Below are 15,525 nucleotides of genomic sequence, written 5' to 3'. Positions count from 1 at the left end.
TTGGATTGACAGTATATATAGTTTTTATAGATTAATTTGGAGGGATTTATTACTTATAGTCTTTTCATGTAGGAACATGTGACTTCCCATTTATTTGTTTTATTTAATATTCTATAATTTAGTTTTCTTTAAGGACTTAACATAAAGTTTTTATTTAGCCTACTAAGTTTTTTATAATCTTGATTGCTATTGGAAAAATACTATTTTTATTGTACTTTCTCTGTCAAGATTTTTGCTTTTGTAGTGCTAAATTTGGATTTTCCACATTTTTGTTCTTTTAGGAATTTGTCAGTAAGAAATTCATAGATGTTTCTTGCTTAGAGTTCTTTGTAGGTGAAAAAAAAAAAAGAAAAAACCAGTTATTTTAGGAGATTGAAATGTTGAAATCCTTCCTTAAGTGCCAGTGTAATGAGATATTGATACGACTTGAGCTCTTAAAGTGTTTATAGGAAAGAGATGACCTGGATACTAATACTTAATAGCAGTAGTCACTTAGACTTTCCAGGTTTAATTTTTCATATGCATAAAGTTTAGCACATTTGACAAAAAGACTTGCCATTATAACCTGAGCTCTGATTCATTAGTATACAGGTATTTTTCTATTTGACAAGATTAATTTGAATTATATTTTCTAAGTTAAATTACTAATTTAAAGAATACTTGTGTGGGATGAATGCAAAGAAGTTTAGATTGACTGTTCTTTTATGTATTTTTAAAAAATATGTTGTGCTCAAATATTTTCTTTCTAGAATACAAATCATATTTCACTCTCTGTATAGAAATTGATTACTATTTTCTGTTGCCCTTAGGACAAAGTCCAAAATACTTAAACCTGTGTCCTTCTGTCCCTTGTTCCACCAGCTTTTTCTTACCTTTCTAACAGCTCTAATGAATCTATATTTAACTGCTTGAAGTTTTTTTCAAACTTTCCTTTGTGTTTCTTCTCTCTTTCATCCTTCCTACTGTTTTTTTCTCCTTTTCTCTGAGGACGACCTTTCTTCCTTCATTATTCACTTTAGAGTCATTTTGGGAAGCCGTCCCTGATCTTCAGGCCAAGTTAGATGCCTCCTGCTTATGAGTTTCTATAGAACTATATTGTCATCTTTTTTTTTTTTTTTAAAGATTTTATTTATTTATTTGACAGAGAGAGAGATCACAAGTAGGCAGACAGAGAGAGAGAGAGGAGGAAGCAGGCTCCCTGTGGAGCAGAGAGCCCGATGCGGGGCTCGATCCCAGGACCCTGAGATCATGACCTGAGCCGAAGGCAGCAGCTTAATCCACTGAGCCACCCAGGCGCCCCTATATTGTCATCTTATCCCAGCATTTACCTATTGAAATTTGTGTGCCTATTTATCTGTTTTCTCAATTATTGAAGGCACAGACTTGGTTGAGTTGATGATACACTTATAAGTGACATTCAGTCATACTAAAACTTAATCATAATTACTAAACAAGTGGATGTTTCATTAATATTTCTATTGTTTCTTTTTTATCCTAGGACTGGGCCAATGCTAATGTCAGCAGACAGATCGAGGACACTGTGTTATATGGTTACTACAGTAAGTATTTCAGTTTCATTTCCTATCTGGGCTGCTAACCAAGATGTAGAATTAAACTGTGTATAAACATTTAATTTTGATATCACACTTGTGATAATTGTTTACGCCAGGAGTAAGAAATACAGCATTCATTCTCATAATCTGGAAACTTTGAACCTACTTTGCTTTATTTAGGCTCACTTGTAATGTCTTTTTGGAGTTTCAGTCGTTACTTTAAATCTCAATTGTCTTCCTTTGTTAACAATACCAGTTTCCTACTTGCACTCTTGATGGAAAAATCTCAGTTTTCTAGACATTCTTTCTAAGTATTGACACGAGTAAAGGGTACCCCAGGGAGTTTGTAACATCAACTTTATTGTACTATACAGAGCCAGTTTAAGGGATTCTGGTTGACTGGGCCTTCCTTCTCCCTTCCTTCCTGAATGTTCAATTATAAAAGCTTTATAATAAGCACCTAAGTGTTTCCCAGATTTTCTCTTTGAATGTGCATAAGATTTGTGTTATTATAAAAGTGTGTAAGCGTGGGGGCTTCTGGGTTTCTCAGTTGGTTAAGCATCAGACTCTTGATTTCAGCTTATGTCATGATTTCAGGGTCCTGGGGTTCAGGCATGTCAGGTGTGCACTCAGCAAGGAATCTGCTTGGATTCTCTCTCTCCCTCTCTCTTTGCCCCTCTCCCCTGCGTGTATGTGCATTCTCTCTCTTTCTCCTTAAAATAAAAATAAGTCTTTAAAAACGTGCGTAAGTGCTGGGGTGCCTGGATGACTCCGTCAGTTAAGCATCTGCCTTTGGCTTAGGCTGTGATCTTAGGGTCCTGGGATCCAGCCCCGCATCTGGCCCTGCTCAGCGGGGAGCCTGCTTCTCCCTCTCCTTCTGTCTGCCCCCCCCCACCTTTGCTCTCTTACTCACTTGGTCTCTGAAATAAATAGATAAAATCTTTAAAAAAGGGGTGCCTGGGTGGCTCAGTGGGTTAAAGCCTCTGCCTTTGGCTCAGGTCATGATCCCAGAGTTCTAGGATCAAGCCCTGTATCTGGCTCTCTGCTCAGCAGGGAGCCTGCCTCCCTTCCTCTCTCTCTGCCTGCCTCTCTGCCTACTTGTGATCTCTGTCTGTCAAATAAATAAGTAAAAATCTTTAAAAAAAATCTTTAAAAAATGTGTAAGTGAAGGGATGTCATTTTTTTCATCAACTAATCAAGATGTTGAATAAGATTTTAGTAGGACACTAAATTGGAAACTGAAAAATACCAGCTTATAGAAGCTTCTTTTGATGGGATAATTTTTTCAAGTGTTTCATTGAATTTTAATTTAGCTGCTCTGGCTCTACCTTTGCCTTTTCTCCTAATCTGAAATCTAAAGACCCATGAAATTCTATCCCTTTGATGTGTACTTTAGAAATATTTTGTGGTATTTTAATGTAGAATTCATTATTTCTGATGAATACATTAAATTTATATTTTAAAATATATATAAATATAAATTATTCAAATATAAATTTGACCTCTTATGTTAAAACCTTTGAAATGGTGCTATATTAAGCAAAATGTTGCCTGCCTTTCAATATAAATTTGGGGAGGATATAAAACACTTCAAAAACAATTTTGGGGGAATAGAGCCTCTCTCCTTTGTGACAGTAAAGTGTATTTACAAGATAAAGCAGCTTTTATCTTGGTGCAGTCCAGATCTGTGAGCCATATCTTATCACTGAACCTAGAGGCTACTGGATTAATCCATTGTAACCAAGGTTACAAAGACTTCAAAACAGGAATGTTAATTCATGCAGCCCTTCCATTTATTTTATGGAGAGAATTAGGTCTACCAAAATGATTTTAGTGAGTGTTTTGCTCAGTTCTTCTCAGGGTAGTATGTCCTAGGTATTTTAAATGCATGGGAAATAAGTTAATAATTACAAACAATAGCTGGCTAAGGAATTTAGGGTTTGATTTTCTGCAAAATTGAGTCGTAGTTAGAAATGTAACTACCGGGGCGCCTGGATGGCTCAGTGGGTTAAAGCCTCTGCCTTCGGCTCAGGTCATGATCCCAGAGTCCTGGGATCGAGCCCCGCATCGGGCTCTCTGCTCAGCAGGGAGCCTGCTTCCTCCTCTCTCTCTCTGCCTACTTGTAATTTCTGTCTTTCAAATAAATGAATAAAATCTTAAAAAAAAAAAAAAAAAGAAATGTAACTACCTTGGGATAGGATAGTTGAGATACTGATCTTGTATGAAAGAACTTGTATGAAAAACCATATAATGATAGAAGATTTCTTGATGACTAGATTCAAAACAGGGTTTATTCAGTAATATTAATGGTTGTTGTCATAAAGTAGTTATTGTCCACTTTGACTTAGATGGTAACCTACAGTGAGGAATCTAAAAGGATTGCATAGCTTCTGAAATAGTTCCAATCCTGAAGCCCAGCTGTTTCTCCCAAAATGCTAGATATTATCTAACTGCCTGTTAGCTGTCTCCTCCTGGATCCTGAGAACAGCATGGACTCCAAATAATTCAAAGCACTATTTTTATACATCCCCTCTGTGAGATTCCATAGTTCATCTAATCTCTCCTAACATACCAACACATTTCATTGTCTAACCTTGCCAAGAACTGTACGAGACTTTCACATTCAATATTTTACTTAATTTTCACGAATGTCATCTTTTGGGAAGTGTTTTCTACGTTTTACAGATGGAGAAAATTGATATTTAGAGATATTAATGATCACCTTGTTAGTGAGTGGCATAACCTAAAGTGGATTTTATTTCCTAAACTGGAGCTTTGTGACATTAAGTAAGCTGCCTTTTAATAAATGGTTCTGGGAATGTTTCCTGTGAGAATGCTTAGCAGCACTGAACACCCAAGGCAGGTCCAAAAATCATCTGGGAACTTTTAAATAATAAGGAATGCTAGATTATATCCAGAGAGATTCTAATTTCTGTTAATGAATTCCCTATTCCACTGGTGTCACCACTGCTCTATCAGAAATGTGTTCATTTATTGGAAAGATGTACGGCTTAAGGTGGTGGATTCAAGTTTTCCAAAAATTCTAATTTTCTTTTGAAAGCTTAGGTTTTATCATTGGCAGCAAATACTGTCACTTTTTTTTCTTTGAAGTGACAGGGTCACTTTATTCATTTTTTGAAAAAGTCCATCTAATACTCAAGCCTAGATAATTATGGTTTGTCTGTCAGTTAGTTGTTCTTTCAAGTAAAAAAATGGTTTTTTTTGAAAGTGACTAGTGTAGCTCATAAGTAAAATAGCACAGTGCTTCTCACAAGTACAATTTATGTTCTCGCAGAATGTTAAAAAGATGTGTACTCTGAGGTAGACATCTAATGGAATTATTACTGCTTCAAAAGGGACTTTTCTGAATGAAAGTGCTCCTCACTGGTGAGTGCTTGGTGGTGGAAAATTTAATAACTGCTAGTGGAAAGGCTAATTTTGGTATTAATGTGAAAATAATTTTTCATGTTTCGGGTACCCTCCAATGATCCTTGTGAATCCTAGGGTCTGGAAACCACATTTTTGAGATCCTTCCATTATATTAATGGAACTTTGGGTGTGCTTGTAAAAGTCAGGTGAATTACTGCTTCTACCTACTGGTTCTCCACTAGCTCTTAATTTGTTATGAACAGTCCAGTTATCTGAAACTGACTGCTAGGAAATACAGGTTCCTGGAGTTTGTTGAAGGATGAGAGAGTAAAGTTACTCAATTCTGCCCTTTTGTCCTATATTTGTAGGGACTCTGTTCTTAGAAGGAGACCCCCTCATCTGAGGATGATGTATGCATCCCAGAAACATTTCAGTCCTTTTTTCCTTTTTGAATGTTTTGTTTCTTCATTTATGTCTTTTAACTTCTTTGATATTTTCCTTTAAAAGGCTGCTCTTGTCTGACTTTTTTGTTCTCAGTTCTGTTAATCCCATGTTTGAACCTATTCAAGATTTTATTTCTTATATATTGTGTTTAGCCTTTTATCTGAGTCCTATTTTTATGTTTCAATTTATTTTTAACTTCAAATTTTTACTTTTTATTGTACTTTATTATAAGTGTTTATCCAGTATTTTCTCTAACCATTCTTGAAATTTTAGTTTAAACTCTTTCGCTGACCACTTTAAGTGAATTTTCATTTTAGTAGTTTTTCTAACTTTTTATGTTGATTTTGCATGTATACAGAAGTTGTAGAAACGGAGAGAACTGAAACCATAAGACTTACACAAGACTGTTGTGTTCAGGCTTTTGTAGTTGTCCTATGACTTTATCCTACAGACACTTTTTTCTATTGACACTGATTCTTGGGCTGTCATTTTTTGGGTAGATATCAATTGAATTCATATGTATTGTTTTCTGTTTGGCTGTAGTGCTCAGCGTTATATTTGAGTCTGATCTGTGTTGTTGCAGGTAACAGTACTTCATTGATTGTCATTGCTGAATATTCCATTGTTTATCCGTTCTAAAATTGATGGTTAGGTTCAGTTTTTGGTTCTTTAAAATACTGCTGCTTTGGGGATCTAGTATATGTATATATTAAAAAAAAAAAACATTGTTGTCCATTGTGTGGGTGCTCTTATTCAAATAATACCAGATTATTAGGTGTTTCATGAGTTCTTTCTTTTTGCTTCAGTATTTCTATAGTGAAAATAGGTTTATACATATTTGGGTGAAGTAAGTTATGGAACTAAGGAATAATAAGATGGACCAAGAAACTTTCAGATTCCTATTTCTATGCTATGCCTTTTAGAGCACCTAAGAGAATTTTTAGGGAGTTTTTCCTTACTCCTTATTGGTTAATTGCTGAAAAATTTTACCTGAAGTCTTTACTATGCATTTTGAACTTAGGGTTTGCAACCTTCTGGTATCTAATTTGAGAAGAGAACTGTGAGACCTTGAAGTCATTTAACTTCTGTATGTCTTCTCCACTTATGAAATGGTGATAAGTAATATCTACTTCATGGTATTAGGAGTGTGAGACATGTGATTAGTGCTGAATAGCTGATATCTGCTGCTGTTTTAATTCAAATTAGCTAAAAGAGCAAGGAAAGTAAACCTCAGTGCAATGATATGAGAAAATTAATGTGAAAAAATTTGACCTGGCATCTTTTTGATTCTTTATTGTTTTAGAAACATCTCTAATATATTTAATTGCTTTTCTAGATAAGATAGACTGGGACTAATTTGGGGGACTTTTTCAGTTCTGTAAAGTTCTTTTTGATGAGATGTGGTTTTATCTCTTGTTTTCCCTTCCCCTTTTTAAAAGATTGTATTCTTAATTGCTGGGGGAGTTTTCTAAATGGTTTCCGATTATATTTGCTCAAGAAATTCACTAGATAATGATGCCATGAGACTCAGTGGCCTAGTTAGAGGAAACAAACAGCCAAAAAAATCCTTCAGGGAAATGACTGGTTTTCAGAGTCCATAATCTAAGTTAAAGCCTGTAAACAATTTTGTTCTCCAAGTTGTATCTTGTCAGATCTTGCCCCTTAATGTTTCAGTCAGTGAAGTACTATCAGCAGTGTAGTAGTTACCTCTTGTGGTGTACCAAATTACCCCCAAATTTAGCAGCTTAAAACAAACATTATCTCACAGTTTCTCTGGGTCAAGAATCCAGATGTAGCTGATCTGGGTCCTCAGCTTGGGTTTTCTCCTCATAAGTCTGCAGTTGTGTATGTTGGGACTACTGTCATCTTAAGGCTGCACTTGGGGAGAGTTGGCTCCCAGGTTCACTTGTGTGGGTGTAGGCTGGCTTCATGTCTTAGCTGCCTGTTGTCAGCAACATTGGTTCCTTGCCACAGGGACCTTTTCATAGGGCAGTTCACAACATGGCAGTTGAGGTCTCTCAGAGTGAGCAAGATGGAAGTTAGTAATTAATCTTAGGAGTCACCTTTTTTTTTTTTCATCAGCAAGTCAGTGATCAGCCCACACTCAAGGAAAGGGGCTTGCATAAAGGTTTGGGGATCATCAGGAGCCATTTTAGAGGCTAACTATATAGCAGTCTTGCAAGTATTGACAGTTTTGATGTTTATTCAACATATAATGATTTTATACTTGCAATATATCTATTAAGCATGTCTCTTGTGTGCCTTTCCCTGATGCCATCTCTTCTCCAACGCCCCTAGAAGTAACCACTATTTTAATTTAGTCTCCGTCAATCCCTTGCTTTGCCTTAGTTCTACCAGGCTGTATCTTTAGTTTTACATTTTTTTGAACTTTATATGAATCTACTTGCTTGTTTTCATTCTGCCATATGTTCTTGCATAAAGCGTAGCTTATTTTTATTGTGTATGAATATAACACGTTCATCAGTCTGGACATTTGGATTTTTTGCTGTTAAAAATTGCATTGAACATGCTTGTACACGTTTCCTGTTGCATATGTGCAAAATATGTACATAGAGTTGATGGACAATGAGTTATGTGCGTCTTCAGTATTCTACATAATGAGAAATTATTTTTCTAAGTGGTTATACCACTTTAACTCCCATTGAAAGAATATAAACCTTCCATTTGCTCTGTATCCTAAACTTAGTGTTTTCGCTTTTGTTTTTATTTTTATTTCTGCTGTTGTGTTGTGGTAGAACTTTATTTACAAGAGCAAGTGGTGGGCCAGATTTGGCCTGCAGGCTGTAGTTTTCTGGTACCTGGACCAATCTATTATAGTTATATAGCAAATAAAAATAAACATACTGTGTATACAATCAGTGACTATAAGAAAATGTCCCAAAGGTTAAACTAGGTGGCATTTAGGGAGTTGTATTATGTGTAATTTTTATTTTGTGTATATTTTTGTATTTTACAAAATTTCCCAAATGAGTATATGCTACCTCCAAATTGAAGGGGAGAAAAAGAACATTTGAAGGTGTTCATGTAGTGTCTGAGCCTTGGGAATAGCAAGGAAGTGCTAACCTAATAAAATACTGGTGACAAGACTAATATTATTTGGATAACATGGGACATCAACACTGTAGTTGTAATTTTAGAAACCATAGTGTACTTTTTTTTGAGTATGGCTGACATACAATGTTCCATTAATTTCAGGTGTTCTATATATATGCCAAATTTTGATATTGCTATGTATTTTTAGTTTTTGCCAGTCTGGCAAGTATGAAATGATAGTTCCTTAATCTGCATTTCTCTTATTTGAAAATAAAATTCCATGTTTTTAAAAAATTTATTGGCTTTTTCAACTTTCTGCTTGAATTACCTTTTTTAGCTGAGTTTGTGTTTTTCTTATTTAAGAGGGATTTTTTTTTTTTAAATGTACTCTGAGTAGTTCACACAGTAATTCTAAATATTTTATTTTTTCCTCCACTGAATTCTTAAGAGAGTGGGGACTTTTGAGCTTTGATTTAGCCATACTCATGAACCCTAGGGTGATGCCTGAAACATACTAGTTAGATATTTGTTGAATATTCTTTATCAGGGGAGATAATCATATGAGTTTTTTTTAAATCTTTCAAGTAATATATAGACAGATTATTCTTCAGTCAACTTTGCATTCCTAGGATAAGCCTTAGTTGGTCACGATGTTGGCTTTTTTGGTTTTTAAATCTCTTGCTGGATTTGATTTGCTGTTATCTTATTTGGGATTCTTTTAAAAATCGACTCAGAGGTGAGACTGGTATGTAATTTTCCTTTATCTTACTATTTTTGTCAGGTTTGTTTATGAAGACCCTGTTAGTTTCATAAAATGAACTGAAAAGCATTTGTTTATATTATTTTATTATTTTAGAGAATGCTGTGGACCAGTGAGCATTACATGCGTCTCTTTGTCCATAGTTTGTACCCATGTCTGATAACTGAGGGATAGAACTGAGCATGGAGTTTATACAGTTAGTCCTTTTTTTTTTTTTTTTTTTTTTTTTTTAAATTTTTTATTTCTTTGACAGAGAGAAATCACAACTAGGCAGAGAGGCACGCAGAGAGAGAGGAGGAAGCAGGCTCCCTGCCAAGCAGAGAGCCCGACGCGGGGCTCGATCCCAGGACCCTGGGACCATGACCTGAGCTGAAGGCAGAGGCTTTAACCCACTGAGCCACCCAGGCGCCCCTATACAGTTAGTCCTAATGAACTAGCCACAAAACTTAAATCTTGTAGCTGAGTTCTGCTGATTAGAATTTTCAATAGCCATATGAGAGTACTTCAAACAAAGATGAAACAATAGTTTTGTTGAATTAGAGGCATTATTTCCATCTGACCATTTGGTTGCCTTATTCTATTGAATGAACAGGCAATAATAGTTAACTATGGGTTGGAGTGATTGATGCTGGTTATTAAGGGAAATAGAGTTGTTGCTACACTGTGAAGGCAAGAGCTATATCTTGAACCCAGGAGATTCTGGGGCATCTCATGATGCTATCATGTTCAATGGTAAAAGTTAATTGAGATCTATTACACTCATGGCTCACAAGCAGAACCATCAAGGGCTCAGGGTAGTTCAGGAATGAAATGTTCGGGTTTTCCCATTTCACGTATCAGATTCTGTTTCAGGAATCATACCTGGTGGCTAACGTTAACAGACCGGAAATACATGGCTTAAACAGTATAGTGGTTTTTAAATCTCACTTAAAATAAGTCTAGAATTGGGCTATCCAGGGCTCAGATGACAGCATTATGGCATCATGAAGATCTTAAACTTGTATTTTGTTTTGTTTTGTTTTCCTCTGCGCTCCATCCTTAGTACCTGATTTCCATCTTAAGGTCACCAGAGTCCAAATGGTGGCTAGAGTTTAAGCTATCATATATCCATTTCAGACAGGAAGCAGGAGAAAAGGGGAAGGACAAAAAGGGGAATGCCAGCTGAAATGAAAATGGGTATTTGGATATGCAGCTAGCAGTCTTGACCCCAAATATCTTCAGCTGGGTAAATGGGATAATTTTAGAAGGCTTTTAGAATTCCCAGAATATCTTTATACTTTGACCCTCTTAAAAAAAAAAAAAAGCTTTGTCATGATTAATTTTACTATCACAGTATTGACTAAGTTATTCTTTGTTGTGGTGTTTTCATCAATAGTTGGGAGGATTAAAGAATGTCTGAAAATCCCAAAGCCTAATTTATTGAAGTTAATTTTCATAATGTGTTATAATTTAATGATACGAAGTTTGTAAAAGGTAGATTGTTTTGTGTATATGAGAAGATCATAACAGTTATTATATATTCTTTGCCACTGTTTTTGTCTATGTCCTTTTAAGAGTTGATGACTGTTCACTTGTTTTTGCTAGTTCTTGCTAAGTTGTTTTTAAAAAAAGAACTTGTTTTATGAGTTTAATTTTTGCCAATTTTTGTGGACATGAGGTTTTAAAACTTGTTCTTAATATGTTTTCTTTGATGTTAGTGGGACTATTAAACCAAATAGTCTGTTTATCTTTGACTTGCTAGTAGCAATCTTTTAACAAAAACATTTACAAGTAAAAGCGTACTTTATAAAGATGTCAGGATATGAAGAATGTCGTCACTGTTGGAGTTAAGAATAATTGTCCTTTGTAAATAGTTATCAGTTTTAAGTAGAGCTGTAAAAGAAGAAATTTCTGGGTTTCGTGATAGTGGCAGCAGCATCTTTTTTAAAATTTACAGGTATATAAACCCAACTGGAAATTAGAACTGATCCAAAGCGAACAAAAATGTTACTTAATGTTTCTTATTTATGGGCTAAAGGAAGAAATCTTTATTCATTTTTTAAAAGATTTTATCTATTTATTTGAAAGAGAAAGAGAGCACAAGCAGGGGGAGCATTAGGCAGACAGAGAGAGAGAGAGAGAGAGAGGCAGAAGCAGGTTCCCTGCTGAGCAAGGAGCCTGATGCAGGACAAAGAAGAGATCTTTATGAAAAAAGAACAGTCAGATTACCAGAAGATAGTTTATTTAGGTATAGTGTTAGCAAAACAAAGATTTAGGGGCGCCTGGGTGGCTCAGTGGGTTAAAGCCTCTGCCTTTCGCTCAGGTCATGATCCCAGAGTCCTGGGATCGAGCCCCGCATCGGGCTCTCTGCTTGGCAGAGAGCCTGCTTCCTCCTCTCTCTCTCTGCCTGCCTCTCTCCCTACTTGTGATCTCTATCTGTCAAATAAATAAATAAAATCTTAAAAAAAAAAAAAAAACAAAAAACAAAGATTTAGAGCAGTTGTTCTACACCTATTTTGAGTCACAGACTGCTGGGGGGATATTATGAAGTCTTTTCAGAATTGTGTTTTTCTCCTCTCCTTCCTCTAGGTGTTGATTGCTAGAAACTGCCTTTTTCTCGTTATTGCTACCAGCAACGTAATGAGAGTTTTCATTGCCATACGTCTTTATGTCTTTTTACAGTCAGTAGCTGCCCCAACCACTTTTTGACTTGTGTTGTAACAATTTAGTTTTGCCAGATCTAGAACTTCCTTAAGTTCAGTCATAGGAAATGCACTCCTGTGAGTGGGCATATTTTATTTAGTATAGGGTCTGTGTGATTCATCCTCATCTCATGTATCCATAGTTTGTTATTTTTTGTTGCTGTATACTAGTCATTTGTATAAATATAATACCATTTAGTTTGCTTATCTTTTCACCTGGTTGATGGGTGTTTGAATCATTTTCAGTTTCTGACTATTGTGAATAATGTTGCTAAGAACATTTTTTTCATGAAAGAGTTAATGCAGGGGAGTGCCTGGGTGGTTTAGTTGGTTAAGCATTCCACTCCTTTTTTAAAAGATTTTATTCATTTATTTGAGAGAAGAGAGAGAAAGAGAGCACAAGTGGGGGCCGAGCAGAGGTAAAGGGAGAAGCAGACTCCCTGCTAAACAGTGAGCCTGATGCTCAGGGCTAGGACCCTGAGATCATGACTTGAGCTGAGGCAGATGCTTAATGGACTGAGCCACCCACGTGCCCCATGCATCCGACTCTTGATCTCAGCTCAGGTCTTGATCTCAGGAGGGTTGTGAGTTCAAGTCCTATGTTGGGCTTCACACTGGTCATGGAGCCTACTTTAATTAAAACAAACAAACAATCGAAAGGGTTAATGCAGGACATCTGAGCGTGTTCACTTACCATATACTTTCAGGTTGTGTGGTTAACCCTTGACTAACTCCTGTGAACCTAGCCCTGGGATGTGCCCTGTATTACTAATTGATAAGGTAGTTTTGTATAGCTGAGTATGGAACTGTGTATTATCAGCTTGTTTGATTGTGCAAAACATGACTTTTGGCTTTCCTGCTTTGGGCCTGTAGTTCTGGTATCATACATAGCTGGTCACTCAGGTAAACATGCATATTTTGTAAGTCCCCAGTAAAAGCCCTGGACTCTGTAACTCAGGCAGGGTTCTCTGGGCAGAAACCCTTTGCATATGTTGTGGCTCTTCATTGTCAGAGGAGTAGAATTGTTGGATCATGTGGTATTTTTATGTTTAACTTGGTAAGAAACTACTAAACAGTTTTTTCTAGTGGTGTGCCACTTTACACAGCCTCTAGCAAAGTATGCGAATATCAGTTGTTCTATGTTCTTGGCCACACTTGGTATTGCCAGTTTAATTTTAGCCATTCTTTGGGGTATGTGTATCTCATTATGGGTTTAGTTTACATCTTCATGGCTAATGATAATGAGCACCTTTAAAAATGTGGTTTATAGCCATTTTGTATCTTTGGCCAGTATCTTCTATGGTGAAGTACCTGTCTTTTGTTCACTTTAAAAATGGATTATTTGTATTTTTTGAGTTATAGGAATTAATTTTATACTTTGTTTTTCTAATTGACTGTGATAACTATGCAGCTTACAAGATCTTTGATCATACTAGTTACCGAATACCAGGAATGTTAATAGCCATAGGCTCTCTGGCCAGCTGAAAGCTTAGGCCATCAAGTAGTAGACATAAGCAACATGCTGAGAGTAAAGCCGAATATTATTGTATTAGAATTTCTGGGATATGGTGATCAGCTCATTAAACTCTGTTCTGCTAATTTAGGATTTCTCCTCTTATATACAAATTATTTGATCTTTTTAATCATAATATTAGAATGGTAATTAGAGTGATTTATAGTCCTGACCCTTTTAATTTTAATTTTTTAAAACTTTTAGAATATTTATTTTGGTTACAATTTTTTTTTAAAGATTTTATTTATTTATTTGACAGGGAGGTAGAGAGCACAAGTAGGCAGAGTGGCAGGCAAAGACAGAGGGAGAAGCAGGCTTTCCACTGAGCAGAGAGTCCAATGTAGGGCTTGATCCCAGACCCTGGGATCATGACCTGAACTGAAGGGAGAGGCTTAATGATTGAGTCACCTAGGCGCCCTGGTTACATTTTTGCATATATGTTTATTTCCATTGGCTGTTAGACTTATGATAGAAATATTAATACTAACTATTGCTGACCCTTGAACAACACAAATTTGAACTGTGTTGGGCCCATTTAATGTGGATTTTTTTCTAATAAATTCAATATAATACTGTGAATGTATTTTCTTTATGATTTTCTTAATAAGATTTTCTTTTCTCTTGGTGACTTTATTGTAAGAATATGGTAAATGATACATGTAACCTACAAAATATGTGTTAATTGACTGTTTTTTTTTGTTTTTGTTTTTGTTTTTTTTTTAATGTATTCAGTAAGGCTTCCAGTCAACAGTAGGCTGTTGGTTAAGGTTTAGGGGAATCAAAAGTTGTATGTAGATTATTACATCTGCAGGGACTTGGTGCCTCAACCAACTTAAGGGGTTAACTGTACTTTCTGTTTTGTAGTAGAAACACCGGTATTCATTACCTTTAAAGATTTACTGTCATTATTAGTTTCTTATGATATTAAAAGACTGCATACATTTCACTAAATATGTGAATTGCCAGAATTCAGTTTGCTGACAGTTATTTTATGATTGGTCAATAAAAATTACCTTTTACTTTTCTGTTGGTTATTTAGGACTTTGTTTGCTGAGTTGTAGTAGCTATGCTGAATTTAATGGAGTCTATTTCATAAGTGGCCTCCAGATAAATGAGATAGTACTATCAAGTATTAAGAGCGTGTTTAAAAATTCTATAAATTATACAATCATTCCTTCCAAGAGAATAATTTGTGCAAAACATGATTTTTAAAAAAATTTTAATTTATTTTTTTTTCACTGATCCAAAATTCATTGTTTATGCAGCATATAAACCACATGCAATACGTGCCCTCCTTAATACCCACCACCGGGCTTACCCAACCCCCCACCCCTCTCCTCTCCAAAACCCTCAGTTTGTTTCTCAGAATCCACAGTCTCTCATGGTTTGTGTCCCCCTCTGATTTCCCCTAACTCACTTCTCTTCTCCATCTCCCCATGTCCTCTGTGTTGTTACTTAATGCTCCACAAGTAAGTGAAACCATATGATAATTGACTCTTTCTGCTTGACTTATTTCACTCAGCAAAACATGAATTTTGGTCAACACTTGCTTCCTGCTTTGGGCCTGTAGTTCTGGTATCTTTATATTTAGTTATATAAATACATATTTATATTTAGTTATATATATAAATATCTTTATATATGTTATATATTTACATATCTTATATATAGTTGTAGGTTACTAACATATTTTTTACAATGGAGTATAATAACTATTATCCTGTGATTTTTTAAATATAATTATATTGACACTCTTTCTATGAACTTATGCACATGCAATAAAATGTAAATTCACAGATTTTATTTTATTATTATTATTATTAATTTATTTTTTAAAGATTTTATTAGAGAGAGAGAGAGCACAAGCACAGGGAGGAGCAGACAGAGAGGGGAAGCTAATTCCACACTCAGCAGGGAGCCCCATGTGGGGCTTGATCCCAAGACCTTGAGGTAATGACCGGAGCTGAAGTCAGACACTTAACCGACTGAGCCACCCAGGTCCCCCCTTATTTTTTCATTATCTTTTTAAAAAATTTATTTATTTTTCTTTTGAGAGAGAGGGAGAGAGCATGTGCATTGGGTAGAGGATGAGAGGGGCAGAGAGAGAGACAGAGAGACAATCTGAACCTGAGGTTATGACCTGAGTGGAAA

At 35.7% G+C, this 15,525-nt stretch overlaps 1 protein-coding gene across 2 annotated transcripts in view; it reads left to right on the top strand.

Moving 5' to 3' along the window:
• The window catches only part of LMBRD1 (LMBR1 domain containing 1), a 138,839-nt gene that overhangs the window by 16,504 nt on the left and 106,810 nt on the right, over positions 1-15,525 (top strand). For both annotated transcript variants that reach the window (XM_046004962.1, XM_046004963.1), the window contains exon 3: positions 1,499-1,559. In XM_046004962.1, coding sequence (XP_045860918.1) covers positions 1,499-1,559 — 61 coding nt within the window. The remainder of the gene's footprint in view (positions 1-1,498; positions 1,560-15,525) is intronic.

This window comes from Meles meles, chromosome 5 (assembly GCF_922984935.1).
Source record: "Meles meles chromosome 5, mMelMel3.1 paternal haplotype, whole genome shotgun sequence".
NCBI lineage: Eukaryota > Metazoa > Chordata > Mammalia > Carnivora > Mustelidae > Meles > Meles meles.
The sequence above is the reverse complement of the archived record's forward strand: the minus strand, read 5'-3'. Positions and strand labels throughout refer to the sequence as shown.